This window comes from Erinaceus europaeus, chromosome 14 (assembly GCF_950295315.1).
Source record: "Erinaceus europaeus chromosome 14, mEriEur2.1, whole genome shotgun sequence".
NCBI lineage: Eukaryota > Metazoa > Chordata > Mammalia > Eulipotyphla > Erinaceidae > Erinaceus > Erinaceus europaeus.
The window spans coordinates 55,746,128-55,764,070 of NC_080175.1; the positions used below are offsets into that span (position 1 = coordinate 55,746,128).

Consider the following 17,943-nt stretch of genomic DNA (forward strand, 5'->3'; position numbering starts at 1 on the left):
CCTGTATGAGCGTTTATTACATGGGGAAACAAACAAATCAATCAATGAGACTGGGATTAAGGCATTGCAGAGATCAGATAAGGCGGTGTCTACCTGCTTACCTCATTAAACACGGGATACATGACTGCATAGAGGGGCATAGAAACCATGGAAGTGGTCTCAGCTTCATTCTTCATCTCTTCCATTGTCATCCTCATTCAAAGGCCAACTACAGAAGAAAAAGTAGTGCTAAAATTGGGTGAATCTTCATTCACTGCAGTATTGCTTCTCTTTCTTGTGACACAATAGTAGGGCACAAAAGATACAATGGCCTGGTGAAAGAGAAAGAAAGAATACAGATTTACTATATGAAGAGGAAATGGCAAACACAGGTGAGTTTCCTTTTCAAAACTGAAGAGTTCCCATCATATGAAAAGCTGATGTGTTAATATAGTTTACTTAAGAGAGCAACTCTGGTCTCTTTCTCCTCACACTCAAGAATTGCCCTTTCTTACAGGTAATCTCTTCAGTAAACAACACACAACACTTTGACTAGTAAGCACACTCATCTGGAACTCAGAGAGAACTCTATGAAGCACCATGAAATAAAAATGCATTTAACTCCAAAATATCTAAGGAAAAAAATATATCATGTCTAATTCAGCATTTACATGTGGTATAAAATCACCATGCATGTCACTTAAGCATATGCTGAGAAATGTGTACAGAGATCCAAATGGAAGGATTAAGAATTTAACATTTTTATTAAAACCTCTTAGTATATGTTCACTGACCTAGTCAAAGAAAAAAAAAAAAAAGCAAAGCAAGCACTGAAGATTTAAGGCAAATCTTAAAAGTGGGAAAATTCTATCAGTTATGGGGGGAAGAAAAAGTTATTTAGTGTGGACGGATAGTTGCAGAGATGGTTGGCCTGTGTCTACAACCATAGGGGAACTGTGGTGGATTGCAGTGGGGAGAGTGAATATTCAGAACTCTGGTGGTGGGAATGGTGTGGATTCAAACTCCTGTTGACATGTAATTCTGTAATATAAAAATAAATTTAAACATTTTTTTAAAAGTTATTTAGGGGCCAGGCGGTGGCGCACCTGGTTAAGTGCCCACATTACAGTGTGCAAAGACTCAGGTTCAAGCCCTTGGTCCCACCTGCAGGGGGAAGCAGTGCCGCAGGTATTTCTCTGTCTCTTTCCCTCTCTATCTCCCCTTCCCCTCTCTCTACTTCTATCCAATAATAAATAATATTTTAAAAAAGAAAAGGTATTTAGTTTTGCCAGAGATAGTTTGTGAATGTTTGTCTAAATCACACACACAAAATGGTAGTTGGGAACTGAAACATCAAGGATTCAACAATATGAGCAATATTTTCCCCTGAGGAGTTGAGAAAATATGTTAAGTTACAAGAGAAGGCAACTTCCTTCATTTCCTTTATTCTGGTAAATGAAACTAATGCAAAATGAAAGACTAACAGGTTATCCCTTTTAAGTAATCGTTACCATTTGTACAGAATTTTCATGCTATAAGAACATTTTCATATGCATTTAGTTTTCACAATAACTTATTTTCAACTTACTTTACAGTAACCTTTGTTCTGATTTATAGATGGAAAAAAATAAGCTCAGAAAGAATAAACTCAGACAGCGGTTAGGTAAGGTTCTGGGACTCTCAAACTCAAGAGCCCAAGTTTAACCATTGGCACTGCATGTGCCAGAGTGACACCCTGGCTCCCTCTTTTCCTCCTCTCTCCCATAAGTTAATCCTTTTCAAAACTGACTAAATAAAGCAATACAAAACTGAAAAAAAAAAATAAACAAAATGTTATATATAAAACTAATAAAGTTAATATCAAAACACCAAAACCTCATACAAGTCAAAATAGTTAACAACCAAGAAGAGATGATACACATATTCAGGATCACACATGCACAGCAGTGTTGTGGATTCAGACCTGCTACTATCACATCATAAAATTAAGGATGAAGGGAAAGCAAAGAACATCAGCTCATCTACCTCTACTGATACCTAGAAAGTCACTCCCTCACTGGGCCAATGAAGCAAGCTGCGGAGTGAGCTGTGGTCCTAGTCAGGCAACAGGCACCTTAGCCAGGTTGTAAGGCACTTAACACAGTTTAAAAATAAAAGACAATCTCAGACTCAAAAGCATGGAAAGTTCACCACACCACAAGTTTCTAGTAACCTGTCCTGTTTGGGAACTGCTTCCTCTAACCTCCCATACCCCTCCTGCCAGTGAAGCTGGGTGTGGCAGCTCAACAGTTCAGTCCCACAACCAGTAGCTCTTAACAGGGCCAAGTGCTCCTGTCTTTGAGCCGAAAGCCACTCCCTGGCATGACTGGGATGGGGAAACAGCAAACTCTTAAATGTTGTTCTACATGACAAAGAGGAAAAAAAAATGTTTAACTGATTTTGGGGCAAATGGTGGTGCACCCAGTAGAGTACACACGTTCTCATGTACTAGGACCCAGGATTCAAGCTCTCCCCTTCACTCCTACCTACAGCGGAGAGGCTTCACTAGTGGTGAGATAGTGCTGCAGGTCTGTCTCTCTCAATTTCTCTCTGTCCTATCAAGTTAAAAAAGAAAACTGAAAGAGAAGGAAAAAAGAAAAAGGAGGTAGCTAGATAAATGCAATGGCTTAGCCATGTAGGCACTGATCCCCCAACAATAACCTTATTAGCAATCAAAAAGAATTTTTTTGTTTGTTTTCTCAATGAAGTCACTGTCATACCAACTCAGAGAGTTGAGTTGGTGGGCTGAGTGCAAGTTCAAGAATCCAACTTAAAACTAAGTCAAATATTAAAAAGTAGTCTCAATGAGCCCTTTTTTGGTTTTTATACTTCTGGTTGTCTGGCTAACCCTACACATAGAAAGGCAGACCAAGAACAAAGACTTGATAAAATAGACTCACTCTCAGAATTCCTGCTGACGTCTGTCTATCTACTCCAATAAACCTGCTCAAGTCTTCTTTACCTTTTAGAAATACTGTCACTGAATTAAAAATAAACAAACATTTAACTAGCATTTTGCCTGGTCAGATGATTTGATTAAAACTATTAACAGGCATATATTTCTTATCTAAAACTAACTTTATTGGCTACTGTTTGCAATCAAAACAAGAATATTACAGAAACATGAAGGGCCAGGCAGGTGGTTCAGCTAGTTACCTTCTAACATCCTGTGGCAGAAAAAACCCTCCAAAGGAAGAGGCCATTTGCAACTGGACATTTCAGAACATATTCTGAAACTGGAGCCACTCAGTTTCACTTATGCCTTGATGAGATTAAAAAGTGACACTTGCATGTGGCCCAGAAAATAGCTGAGCGTGCAGAGCACTGTACTGGCACGTCTGAGGCTCCAGGTTCAATCCCTGTGTGGTGCTCTTTTCACTTCTCTCCCTCTAAGATTAAACTTTACATAATAAATAAATCTTTTTTAAAAATGGGGGCGCTGGAGAGAGAGCTCACTAGACACAGGATGTGTCTTGCCAGGTAAGCACCACAAGGAGGGTCCCATGGCACAGGAAGAAGTAACAGTGCTGTGGCATTTCTCTTTCTATTTGAATGAAAAAGTGGCCAAGGTGTGCCACCAGGACTGTGTATAGAGAAGGCCCTGGCGGGCAGCTATACAAGTAAACATTCACAATCCCTAAAATATTCTATATTTAAAAAATTATCTTTATCTATTGAATAGAGACAGCCAGAAATTGAGAGGGAAAGGGGTGGTAGAGAGGGAGAGAGACAAGGAGACACCTGCAACACTGCTTCACCACTCATGAAGCTTCCCCCCTGCAGGTGGGAACCAGGGGCTTGAACACATGTCCTTGTGCATTGTAACCTGTGCATTTAACTAGGTGTGCCACCATTTGGCCCCTAAAAGACTGCTTACATACTGAAGTATTCTGACGTTCTCCTTCAATTTCAAATTTAAATTCAAATGCCTTTTCGTTCCTTTTGTGTTTATGTCCCCCTGAAATGGTTTAGAAGCAACCAAGTGTTTACTACCTGAAGAGCAAGGGTCAGATGAGCTAAGGCCAGGACTGGGGACCAGCCCTGTGACAAGATGCCTTCCTTTCAAAAGGGGTGTGTCCAGGTCAGGAGGGCATCATGTTTACAAAGTTTCAGCCCTCTAAGAATCTGGGTTTCTGGGAGTGATCACACATACTTAGGCAACAATATGCATCACTGACCCCAAATTCAGGGTTGGCAAAGCCATCTCAGCCACCCTCCAGGTACAGTAGACACCAGACTCAAAAAAATTAAAAAAAAAAAAAAAGGTTCAATTATTGGTTGGTATTGGCGAGATTACTAAAAGGCGAAATTACGGACTTGGGTGTTAAGAGGTTCAAGGTTATCTCCAGCACCATCACTAGCAAAGGGTGAGCAGCGCTTCTGTCAAAAACAGAAAACTACTTCAATTATTAGCTCATCATTTGAATGTGGTTAGAGAGACAAGAATGACTTGTTTTCCCCTTTTGAATGAGCTGCTCTAGGAAAAACAGCTCCCTATCAAGTTATTTTATGCAATTAATGTTCGGAACTGAATACAGAAAAAGAAACTGCAAGGTCTACTTTGAGGTGTACTTTGCAAAAATTTTTCATCAGATTTATCTTTAGGACATGGGGATAGCAACACAAAAATTCTCCTGAACACTTTCACTGCATTTCCCTGAAAGCCTGAAATAACACTGTTAATTTCAAGCCCCTCAAGCCCCACATGAGTCAGTTTTAAATATTCTACTAGACCGGAAGCAACTGTTAGTGGTTTAGAGTGAGGGAGCACTAAAAACAGTTTCTTGGTGACCCTACTGTAAAACTCAAGTGTAGGACTTTCTGCCTTGCTGTGCCCAAGAAATAGAACTCTTGTCACTGAGAGAATTACACTTGTGGTTCACAATCAGCATTTCCTCCATCTGGGGCCAGAGATAACTTTAAAGCCAAGCCATTTACAAATAAAGGGAACAAGGGAAGTCCTTGGTACTAATGCATGGAGTAGCTGCTGGGTAGAAAAAGAAGCTTCCTAAGTAAACTCTTACTGAAACACTCAGAGGCAGGTGTACTGACAGCTTGCTTTTTTCCATAGTCATATCCAGTATTTGGCGCTCTTACTGAAGTTCCCAACTTTCTGTAGTTCCTTTAATTTCCTCTCCTAAACAGGGACATTGATTTATTTGCTTTGACTGGATCTTATACCAACCCCTTCAGCTTAATAAAGTTCATTCATTTTTGTAGTGAGCACAATCTGTGGCTCAGCCCCACCAGTAGAGCAGATGGACAAAGCTGTTATCAGTCTACTGGTGACCCAACTCACAATGGTGGAGAAGGAACCAAGCTGGTGGTGGGACTGGTGTGCAGACACCCACCATTGAAGGATGAGAAACTGTATCGATGGGGGGCTTGGCAGGAGGACACTCATACTCGGTTAAGCGATCACCATGTGCAAAGATCTGGGTTTGAGCCCCCACTCCCCACCTGCAGGGAGGACGCTTCATGAGCAGTGAAGCAGGTCTGCAGGTGTCTGTCTTTCTATTTCTTTGTCCTGTCAAGTAAAAATAAAGTAGAAAGGGAGAAAAAAAAAAAGCACCCAGGAGCAGTGGATTCATAGTGGTAACACCCAGCCTCAGTGAAAACCCTGGAGGCAAAAAATAGAGCAACTATCTCCTTGTGACAACTGCCTTGTAAGCTATTATTTGTCTAATGAAACATTAAAGTCTTGTCAGTCTTGCTAGTTTTTTTTTTTTAATATTAAGCCTAGCAAAAGAAAAACAAAAATACTCAGAAATCTAATTCAGTTACCAAAGGATGCACACAGTTAAACTGGTCAGTTTTCCCTGTTTTAACTATCATGAGGCTTTCCTGTGGCAGTATACTTCAAGAAAATGTAAGTTGGGCAAACCAGATAGCTCACCTGGATCATACCCCTGGAGGCAAAACAAAAACAAAGATATTCTCTAATAGCTGATTCAGGGTTTCAAATAGTCCCATGCTTTCTCTCAAGCACTAGGATCAGAAGTATGTACTCCAAGGTTGGGCACATCTGTCCGGGTAACTGAAATGCTAGGGACTTGATGCCTTGACTTGTTGGCCCACTCATCTGAAAATGTTTTACTACTTCAAAGTAAGAGGCAAAAGGTTTAGAGGAAGAAGCTAAGAAAAAGGGGGTGGGAGTGAGGTAAAGAGAAGATCCTTAAACCAAACTGAGACTGACGTCCTCAACACCTATTATCTCTCTGCTTCTGCAAATTACATTTTCTGTCATTTATGGTCTTCTACGGTTTTCTTTTCTTTAGCAAGGTCATGTGGAAATCAACCTCCATGAGTATGGACAAACTGTCAATTTTGTGTTTATTGCATTTGCAGATGGAGAGACATCTAGTAACACTTCCTTGTTAATGTTAGTATAATACAACACTTTGCCACTTTCTTTTCCTTACAAATATATTAAATTTTTCTGGGCTTCTTCAAAATATCAGATGAACCATTTGTTCAGAGATACAAGAAAAGAGTGAAGGGTCATGGTCTCAGAAAATGGACTCAAATCCTAATACTACAAAACAAACAGTCTGAATAAGTCACATCACCTGAACTGAGCTGTATACTTGAAAGAGATGCAGTTATTAATACAGTCAGAAATGAAGTACTTTCTGAACTGAGTCAGTCATAAAACTTCTTTATATATGACTTAACTTCACTAAGCACTGTAATTTTTGCACCTTTAAATACCTGTGCCCAAGAAAGAACACTCTCCACAGTGAACTTTCACTTCACTGAATGGTTTAACCAACTCAATCAAATATGTAGAGGAACCTCTCTGCCATACCACAATTCCTGGATGCCTCATACTACTGAGTAGTTCATCTAATTCTTAAAAAAAAAAAAAAAAAAAAAAAGGGGAAAAAATAAATACAAGCTTCAATGCCTCTGTAAATATGCCTGACCAAACAAGCTCTGCTATTAATTGAGCACTGCTTCTAACTAAAACATATTTATTACAACGTCTCTAAAAATTGAGAAATCAGAACATGATGACCCAATGAAGGAAAAAAAAAAATTAAGGGCTCTGAATGGAGCTTCATTCTCTATTAATCTCCACATATCTGTCACAGATAGGTATTCTCATACTCTTGATTTATGGGGCTGAGGGGCAATGCATCTGGTTGACCTTGCTCAAGCTCAAGGACTTGGGTTCGAGCCTCTAGACCTTACCTGCAGGGGGAAAACTTTGCAAGTGGTGAAGCAGTGCTGCAGGTGTCTTTCTCCCTCTTCCCTCTCAATTTCTAGCTGTCTCTATCCAATAATACAGGTAATAATTTTTTTTTTTTTTAAAAAGCCACACTCGATTTTGAACGTATCTTGTAAATGAGCAACCTAACTCACACAGTCATTTCCCTACAGAAGGCTACAGTAAGGGTTCTAAAAAAGCAAGACTAAGAATCCGCAATGCTACCTGGGCAAAAACAGGGATGGTTCTGGTTAAGTATGCTCAGCCGATAACAGTAACATATTAACAAAAAGGCGAGAAACTAGCTTAGTGATTCTGGAGCCAGATTTGTCTGCATTCGGTTCTAGATCTGCTACTTGCACGACTTGGACAACTTATCTAACTTCTCTGTGCTGCACTTTTCTCATTCACAAAATGGAAATAATAATAGTATCTATCTGTGGAAGTTGTTGGGATGGTTAAACAGGTGAAGTGTTTAGAACAGGGTGAGGCTCACAGCAATTATTCATATGTTAGCTTTTACGATGAAGTACATTTTAATTGTGGATGTCAAGATCAGGCCTCTTCCTAGAAGCCAGGTCTGCACAACCAAGGAGTTCAGAGAATGAAGGACTCTTCGAAACCAGATGAACAGAAAAAGGCAGGCGATTTTAACTTCTTCCAAACAGAACTCTGCTGCCTCTACTTTTCAAGTAGAATCTATCAAACCCTATCTAAGAGATGAAAACACATAAAATTGTTCACCCATCCAGTAAGTGTATTTCTAAAAAATATTTATTTATTCCTTTTTGTTGTCCTTGTTGTTTTTTATTGTAGTTATTATTGCTATTGTTGTTGTTGGGTAGGACAGAGAAATGGAGAGAGATGGGGAAGACAGAGAGGGGAAGAGAAAGACAGACACCTGCAGACCTGCTTCACCGCCTGTGAAGTGACTCCCCTGGAGGTGGGGAGCCAGGGCTCAAACCAGGATCCTTATGCCGGTCCTTTTGCTTTGCGCCATGTGCGCTTAACCTGCTGCACTACTGGCCGAATCCCTCCAGTAAGTGTATTAACTACAGTTTACCATGCTCCCCACAGGAGTTCTTACACACCTCTCCTCCCATAATTTAAAAATCACTGCTGTAGGACAGTCACAACACAAGAATCATGAACTAAGTAATGAGGGACAAGCGTGACAGTCATAACAATAAGGGCTTTACTGGTTTATTTACTTATTCTTTTTTTTTTTTTTTTATAGAATACTGCTCAGCTCTGGCTTGAGGTGGCATAAAGGACTGAACCCGGAGCTTTGGGGATTCAGACATCTGTATAACCCTTATGTTACCTCTCCTACCCAGTAAGGGCTTTAAGAAGCTGCAGAAGTTATCTAACTCCAGATTTCTTCACAGTTCAGCACCAATCTCAGTTTCTCACCAGCAAATCGACTCTTCACTTTTTCCAGGTGCTAATGCCTTGAAGAAACTTAAAGATCCTAAAATTTTTATATAGAAACACTCATTATACATTATCGAGTCCAATCTCCAAATTTTATAACTTGTGAATAAAAGTTCACACAAAGTTGCATTAAGAAACAAAACTGAATAGTGAAAAGGAGTTTATACACTACTAAAACCATCACAACTTATATGCAGGTCATGTAAGTTTGACATACTGAACTATGTCCATACTAAGCTGCTCTGTCCTTTGTCAAGATCTCCAAACTGTAGAAGTGAGGGCTGAGGCGATGGAGAATGAGGCTCTGACTTAAGATCTCTCTAAAGGACTCAGCAGTACAAGTTTATGGACCTTCAATTTGGTGATGCTGAAAGCTCTGACTCATACCATTCTCTGCATCTGTCGGGCATGACAGCTCTCACCAGGAGTGTGTGTCTACTTTGCCACATGAGGCAAGCCTGTCCCCGACCACACCACAGGAAGCTGTGCTGTCATTTCCCTCTCTATCTGAAAAAGGTCAGTTCGGGGGCCACGTGGTGGTGCACTTGGTTAAGTGCACATGTCACCATGCACAATGACCTAGGTTCGAGTCCCGGGGCCCCACTTGTAGAGGTAAAGCAGTGCTGCAGATGTCTCTCCCTCTCTACTCCCCTCCCCTCTCAATTTCACTCTGTGCTATCAAGTTAAATGAAGTTAAAGAAATCTTCCAAAAAAAAAGGTCAGTTCAGAATGGTGAAGTCAAGAGCAGGGTGGTGGTGCACCTGGTTGAGCACCCGTCAGTGCGCAAGGTCCCAGGTTCATGTCCCCAGTTCCCATCTGCAGGGGGAAAACTTTGCACATAATGAAGCAGTGCTAGAGGTGTCTCCTGTTTCTCTTACTCTCAATTTCTGGTTCTCTATCCAAATAAGTAAATAAATAAATAAAATTTAAAAAAAAATAAAAAAGGAAGGTAAAGTCAAAATTCATTGCATTATACCAGTGCAAACACTTGCGTATTTTGGGTGCAACTGTTTTTATTATACAGAAATCACAATAAGGACAAGAAGAAATTCAGTTTCCCTCCACAGAAATGGGCAGCATCGAGGAGATGGTTAATACTCATAATTGAAACCAAGGCTTGAGTTTGAATTTTTACTCAGTTCAAAGATATCATTTAAATTAAGTCTTTTGAAACTAAGCGAGACATTAATGGAAATGATTCAAGTATTTACCTGATGGGGTTCTTAAGAAAGCTTATGCGTCCCTAGCACTTAACACAGTGCCTGACACACCATAAGCATTCAATTCAATAGTTACTGGTATTTATCCAAAATTCTATGACCTTGACATGGTCTCAGGACTTGAAAGCAAAAATGTTCACTCTAACTGGCACAAGACAGAATGAGCACCTCAAAAGTTACTCCCTAGGCCCCTCTTACTTCAGAACTCTGACCCTACCGCTGCATAGGGCACACAAAATGATAGCCAATTCCAGCTGGCACAGCATGATAAAGATCACTTACACAGCATGTTCTTACAGACTCTCCTCTGACATTCGCCAAAGCATAAATTCCTTAAGTCACCAGGGGGGGAAAGTTGCAGCTATCATACAAAGCAAGTAACTGCATTTCTGGAGTACTTAGAAGAAGAAACTGGTCATCTGGGCATCAAATGAATTTAAAAAGTGCTTAGCACGTTTATGTTAAAATTACTTTTTAGTCTCTTCAAGGGTACAGATCAACTTAATAAATAAAGTGATGAACGAAGCCGGGCAGTTGTGCATCTGGTTGAGCACACGTTACAATGCACAAAAACCCGGGTTCAAGGCCCCAGTCCCCACCTACAGGGGGAAAGCTTTGCGAGTGGTGAAGCAGGTCTGCAGGTGTCTCTCTATCTCCCCCTTCCCTCTTGATTTCTGACGGTCTCTATCCAATAAATAAAGATAATAAAAAAAAAATGTTAAAAAGAAAAAAAGAGAGAAAGACAGTGATGACCCAGAATCAATGTGTGTAACAAAGTGAAAGCAAGATGCAGCAAAGACCTGTTCAAGATAATTTATATAGGGGGTAAACTATAGAGATTCATAAAAACTTGAGGGTCCTACGTCAGATCGATGAGGTAAACAGTCAATGGTACTTACAGATCTTCCTCATGTTTGGCAGCACTTTCCGCCCTAATCCAGCTTTCTAGCTCTATTCTCAACTCTACACCTTCTTCTCAGACAACACTTGTAGCCCACCTGCATTTTAGCCATTAGGCTCAGACGAAAATTACTAACGTCATGGGCCCCTTCGATCACACCTCAAATACTTTCTAGCTTCTTCCCACATTGGAAGACCCCAATTCCATCTGCTCTATTTCTACCTGTTTGTAAAACAATTTTGTTCTGCTTTATATCTTGCTGCCTCCAGCCACCAGATTGCAAATGCTACCATGAAAGATGCCATCTTGATTTCCCTGGGCAGACAATCTCACCAATGTGTCCTGGAACCTCACCTCCCCAGACCCCTGCCGAACTATGGAAAGATAGTAACAGTCTGGGAGTATGGATCAACCTGTCAACGTCCATGTCCAGTGGAGAAGCAATTACAGAAGCCAGAACTCCCACCTTCTGCACCCAAAAAAGATCTTAGAATAGTTTCCAATGGAGGGAATGAGGCACTGGTGGTGGGAAATGTGTGGTGGGAAATGTATGGAACTGTACCCCTGTTGTCTTACAATCTTGTTGATCATTATTAAATCACTAATATGATTTTTCAAAAGAGAAAAAATTAAAAATTAAAAAAAACCTGAGACTAGACTCAGAGCCCTTTGCTTCTGAATTAACTGATGTGAAACAGAAACAGAAGGAACAGCCACTGGCTTCTAAGACATTTCTCCATCCTCAATTGAGACCTGTGACAACCCAGAATTATTTTCTCCTATTCCAATGTCTAATTCTTTTTTTTTTTTTTTTAAATTAAGTCCTGGTCTGGAAAAATAAACAATGTGAAGGCCAGGGATAGATAGCCATTAATGGTTATGTGAAGAGACTCTCATGCCCGAGGCTTCAAAAGTCCCAGGTTCAACTGCCTCCCCCCCTGCCCCAACACAGGACCATAAGCCAGAGAGTAGTTTAAGCTTTGAGATACATTTTTTCTTTTTATTAGTATTTGTAATCTCATTATAGTTTCTCCAATGTAATGGTAAAGTCCCCCCCCAAAAAAAAATCCCTTAGAAATGTTATAAAACTTATGCCCTCATACTGCAGCTGTGTTCTCTGTGCTTACAAGTAACAATTTAAGGAGAGCTGGCTCAGGTCTACAAAGCTCTGTGACACATCATCTTAAACCCCTACTATCCAACAACTCAACAAAGCTGTCAAAGGCCATGGAAAGTATGCATTATGTCTTTCCGTTAGCTTATTTTGCTCTTTCCCTCTTTCTTATTAGAGACAGAAAGAAACTGAGAAGGGAGGGGGAGATAGAGAGACACCCGCAGCCCTGCTTCACTGCTCATGAACCTTTCACCCTGCAGGTAAGGACCTTGAACCTGGGTCTTGCACACTGTAATGTGTGCACTTAACCAGGTGTGCCACTGCCTGGCCTTGCTTATTTAACTTTTCATCAAAACTCCATACCAAAAGGCATTCACATAGTGCTAAAATTTCTATTAGTCTCAAAGAACTTGCTCCCTGGCTGCTTCACAAAAGGGGATAAGGTATATATATGCGCCATATGCATATATATATATATATATATATATATATATATATATATATATATATGTCATGTGTGTGTTTATTTTTTATTGTTTCCAGAGTAAACTTTTTTGTTCAGGTAGGGACAGAGAGAGAAGTAAAAATAATGGTCTCTCCATGGCACTCCCATGTGGTTCTGTGGTTTGAACCTGGGCTGCAGACAGCAAAGCATGTGTCCAGATAAACAATCCCTCCCTCCCTCCCTCCCTCCCTCCCTCCCTCCCTCCCTCCCTCCCTCCCTCCCTCCCTCCATGGTTACTGCTGGGGCTCAGTGCTGGCACTACAAATCCACTGCTCTGGGTGGCTATTTTCTTTCACATATTATTCCCTCCCTCCCATCTCCCTCTCCCCCCACCCCTCGCTCTGGCCAAGGTCCCATACTGATGAAGTCATTTACTGTTCCTCTAGTTCCTAGAGGATCTGAAAGACATCTTCATTTGGCCAAAAAGAAGAAATGGGGGTACACCAAAAATATAAGGATGACTATTTGCTTATGTTGTCTACACAGTTCCTTTGTAACCATCATTCACAAAATTGGCCATTCCACTTACAAGAAGAAAGCACACCACAATTGTGATAGGACAGAATTTGAAATGTCCTGGGTTTAGACAATTATCACCATGATACTAACCATACTCTAGACAAAGGCTTCCCCAAAAGCTGTGTTTTCTGAACTGGAGATTAGCATTATTCAAAGCCCCTTGAAATCCAATTAAAGTCTAGCCTCAGCCCAGTATAGAAAACAGTTATAGCCTAGAGGTCGGATCTGATTCATTTACTAAAGGCCTTTTGTGGTCGCCGCCTTATATATGTTTAGGAAGACTGAGGAGTGTGACACTTTAGGATTTTGTCATTCTTTAACTCCAACTGCCATAAAGCTTCCAATTCATCCTGAACAAAGGATGGTTAAATAAATCAGAAAGGCATCCTCAGCACTGAACCAATTCATAAGTTAGAGAAACAATTACCTGTACCCCCCATCATCTGTGACCCCAAATTTTCCTCCGTGAAAGTACTTAATGCATTAAAAAGGCTGCATGTCTTCTGTTCACTAAGTCACAAATGTCCTCATGAAAAGAAACATTTGCTTCTCTAATCCCCAGGACCCAATGCAGCGCACTGAGCAGTAATTCTGAGCCAGCAGTTTATTACTTGGTGGCATGATGGTGACAAGTCAGATAAAGGCCATACCCTTGAAGGTGTGCAGTGTCACAGTGGAGACAGACAACACACCACTCTGCAGAACTCCAAGGAATAAACCTGCACCTCTTCTTATTACATGGACACTCATCCTCAACAAACGGACAAACTTCCTGTCATTTTTTGAATAAGTGATCATAAATCCATTCCATGCACACAAACCAAAGAATGAGGGAAGCACTCTTGCTACCCCCCCCCTCCCCCCCCACACCAGCTGTTTAAGAACCAGAATGCTTCTAAGTATCTCTCCATGCTGACTCTTATACTGTCATATATACACTTTTTAAAAAGATTTGTATTTATTTATTGGATAGAGACAGCCAGAAATCGAGAGGGAAGGGGGAGATAGAGAAGAACAGAGAGACACCTGCTGCACTGCAACATGTGCACTCAACCAGGTGTATATACACACTTCTTTTCCCACATGGTCTCTGAAGAATGGATCAAACACTTCATCTAGCATTTGATCGAAAGGCAAATCTATTTCAACACTAAGAGGAAGTATGGGCTGTGTACTGTTACTCACTAAAGTGGCAACTTCTTAAGGGATTTTTTTTTAAGTGTAAATTTGGAAGATGCTTATTTTATGACTAGAAGTTTAAGCTAACATTTCATGTACATTCTTTTAAAAAATATTTATTTATAAAAACGGATTTTTAGAGTACACTTTACTTTTGATTTCTTTTTAATATTTTAATCTGTGAAAATAGTATTAAGTGAGATATTTACTTTTTGCCAACAGAGTTGCTGCCTGGGGCCTTGGTGCTTGGATGACACTCCCTCACTAGCAGCGCCATATCTTCCTCCTCCTCCTAACAGTGAGCGAACGAGGCTCCTGCAGTACTGCTCCTCTGCTCAGGGGCTGAAGCCTGAACTCCAGGTCCTTGCACATGGTAATATGTACACTCTTACCACATGGGCCATTGCCCAGTCCCAAAATATTTTCTTTTTTAAATAAATTTGAAGAGCGGTAAGTTTTGCCTACCACTCTGACTTTTCCATTTCAGATAGGACTTCTCTGTAACTGTATCGAACTACCCTCCCATGGACTGCTACTACTAAGAGCCTTTTTAGAGTCCCCTAAACCAGGAATCTTGGATTCAATCCTGCATTATCATCGGGTGACATGCAGTACATCCTTAAATCTGCGCGTGCTACAGCATGATCATTACCATAAACTACTGCAAGGGTTATATAAGATCTAGTAGCACTAGGCCAAGGAAGTTAGCATAATGGTTCTGCAAAAGACTTTTCATTCCTGAGGCTCCAAGGTTCCCAGTTCAATTCTAGACACCTCTATAAACCAGAGCTGAGAGTGCTGCTGAGGGGGTGGGCAGGTTTGTCATGTAAAATGGTGAGCTACTTAGTAATGACAGTAATTCACAGGCAATCATATTATATCCTAGGTGATTCCAAATAAGACTTAAAGCAATTTCATCAATAACATATACTCATTAAATATTCGACAAAGAAACCCAAACACTAGTACCCTACAGGGACCCACTTTGGAGTAAACAATACTGGTTACTACTTACTGTGTATGGTCCACTGCTGTTACACAGTAATTTACAGCCATGCTGGTAAAATCCTTTTCCTTTCTTCTTATTTTTTTCTAAACCAAAGTAATGCTTGGTTACACAGAATTGTGCAAGAGTGAGACTGAATACATTCAAGTCACTTTTGTGTGACTACTCACACCAAAAATATAAGGATGACCTTGAAAATAAAACTGTAATTGAAGGGGCAGAGTGGTGGCACGCCTGGTTGAGCACACATGGTACAATGCACAAGGACCCTGGTCCCCACCTGCAGGGAGAAAGCTTCATGTGCAGTGAAGCAGTGCTACAGGTGTCTCTCTTTCTCTCTCCCTACCACCCCCTTTGCACTTAGTTTCTGTCTCTATACAATAAATGAATACACAATAAGTAAAAAAAAATGTCTAATGATCTCACTCTCAGGCAGAAGTTGAAAAACAAGATCAGAAAAGAAAAAAAAAAGTCTAAACCTGTAATTTATATCATACTAAATCCAAGATGTAGTTAACTTTACAGATAAAAGAGAACTCTTCACCTAATTTTACCACCAGCAACTGTCACCTTTCTGTAAATAAATCATTTATAATTATAGCACTAAATGCACCTTCGTGTTTTACATGGTACATATGTATTTGTGTTCCTAAAGCTCAAGTCTCTGGAAGGCTGCAGCCTCTAGAGTATTCCAGATACAAAACTATATACACTCAACCATACTAATGTCTTGACCACTTTCAGTTTGTATTATGGAGGGGGAAAAAAAAAAAAAATCACAGACTTAAGAACTAGCTTACAATTCTGAGAAACATTACCTGTCACAATAACCTTAATAAGCCACAGGAGAAAAGCAGCACTCCTTTACTTGTTTTTAGACAATAGGAGGAGAGACAAAGAGAAGTCGAGAGGAAGAGACAGAGGAGAGACACTGCAGCACCGAACCCCTGCTCCTGAAGCTTCCCCGTTGCAGGTGTTCCCAGGGCTTGCACATGGTAAGGTGCACACTTTATGGGGTGAATTCCTTCTCAGGCCCTGCTGCTTCAGTTTCATGGCCCACATATTGGTTATAGCAGGTGAAAAAAGAAAAAAGAAAGAAAAGGAAAAAAAAAAAAAACCTTCCAGGGCCAGGCGGAACATACTTGATAGAGCAGATATACAGACATAATACACAAGGACTCGGGTTCAAACCCCCTGGTTCCCACCTGCAGGAGGAAGCTTTACAAGTGGTGAAGCAGTGTTGCAGGCATCCCTCTGTCTTGCGCTCTCTCTCTCTCTCTGTTACTCCCCTTCCCTCTCAATTTCTCCCTCCATGCAATAAATATATAAATAAAATATTAAAAAAAGGAAAATATTTTTCCCAGAGTCAAGAGTCATATAACATCAGGACTGACTTGTTAAAGCCTGAGTTTTTGAGTTACCAAAGACTGGCATTTAGTAGAAATAGAATGCATTAGCAGATCAAGTCAAATATAAGAAATTACTTTTTGATTACATCTTGTGGGAAAATAAACTGGGAAGCTAGGGGAGGCATGGAAGGCTGACAGGAATGTTAAACATACTCGTCATCACTATTACGAAGTTCATACTACAGTACTAGAAAAGGATTTTGCTTTAGGACCAAAAATTAACCCACCTTACCTCTGAAACCCAGTCTGCATGTTTGTAAGATAATAATCGTTTTACTATCAAAAGCATCTAGGTTTAAAATATATAATAAAATAGTACCTAAGACCTATTGGTAGAACCTAAAAGCTTTCAAACTGTCCAAACTATAAGCTCCTTTGAAATAAGCATGACTCAATTTTACAAAGGCACTTTGTCTAAAACAGGTGATAGTAAAGATAAAATCAAAAGGAAAATGCCATGGTCAAAAACAAAAACAAACAAACAAAAACTAGTAGCTAGGCAGCTGAGCACCTAGTAGAGCACCCACATTACCATGCAGAAGAGCCCAGGTTCAAATCGCCCCACCTGCAGGGGACAAGCTTCCCAAATGGAGTAGTGCTGCAGGTGTCTCTTTTTTCCCTCTTCCCTTTCTCAGTTTCTGTCTCTATCAAAAAAAAAAAAAAAAGAAAAAAAAAATCACCAGAAGTGGTGGATTCCTCATGCAGGCACAGATCCCAGCATTAACCCTGGTGGGAGGAAAACAAAACAACACACACACACACACACACGCACACACACAGAGACAGAGAGAGAAGCAAGGATTTTGAAGACTGATTCAGATTTAAACCTTGACTCCAAAATCTATTTTCCATAAACTTTACCAATTTAATACAATTTCTGTGAGCCCTGATGGCTTCAACTATGATACTGTGTTAGTAAAATAAATGAGGACAAAACTAAACAACAGTAAGAAAAAAATCCAGGCAGTGAAATCGCTCACTTGGGTAGTACACTGCTTCTGCATGTACAGGACCCAGGTTTGAGCCCAGCCCTCACTGAAGGAAGCTCTGGTGCTGTGAATCTCTCTCTCTCTCTCTCTCTCTCTCCCTTCTCCTCTCTCTGCCTTTCTGCCTCTACCTTAAAAAAAAAAAAGTCCACTAAATGCTAGCCTTTTCATGTCTGCATTTTGTTGTAATAATGGCTACTTGACAAAAGAAAAAATAAAACAGAATAGTGGTCAAGTTTCCAAGTTACTCTATTACATAGGAATTTTAATAAAATACAGAATGACTTCTGTCATTTCCATATCAAAAACTATACTGGTTTTAATCTTTCCTTTGTAATATTCTCTTCTTTAATGGTTTATTTCAATATTTCATTTACTGGGTAGAGACAGAGAGAAACTGAGAAGGGAGAGACTGAGAGATGGAGAGAGACACCTGCAGGCC

General features: G+C 40.3%; 1 protein-coding gene and 1 long non-coding RNA gene across 6 annotated transcripts in view; both read right to left on the reverse strand.

The window, feature by feature from the left end:
• PDCD10 (programmed cell death 10) overlaps nt 1-17,943 on the reverse strand; it is a 53,668-nt gene that overhangs the window by 30,540 nt on the left and 5,185 nt on the right. For 2 of the 5 annotated variants that reach the window (XM_060171911.1, XM_007522955.3), the window contains exon 2: nt 102-311. In XM_060171911.1, the coding sequence (XP_060027894.1) occupies nt 102-197 (96 nt within the window). In that variant the 5' untranslated portion in view covers nt 198-311. Of the gene's footprint in view, nt 1-101; nt 312-15,115; nt 15,193-17,943 lie in introns of all 5 variants that reach the window. The other 3 variants (XM_060171913.1, XM_060171910.1, XM_016188084.2) reach the window with 3 other exon arrangements.
• LOC132532666 (uncharacterized) lies at nt 13,868-14,913 on the reverse strand. The gene is made up of 2 exons (XR_009544570.1): nt 14,830-14,913; nt 13,868-14,781 (listed from the first exon to the last, which is right to left on the reverse strand). It is a non-coding gene; the product is annotated as an uncharacterized LOC132532666 (long non-coding RNA).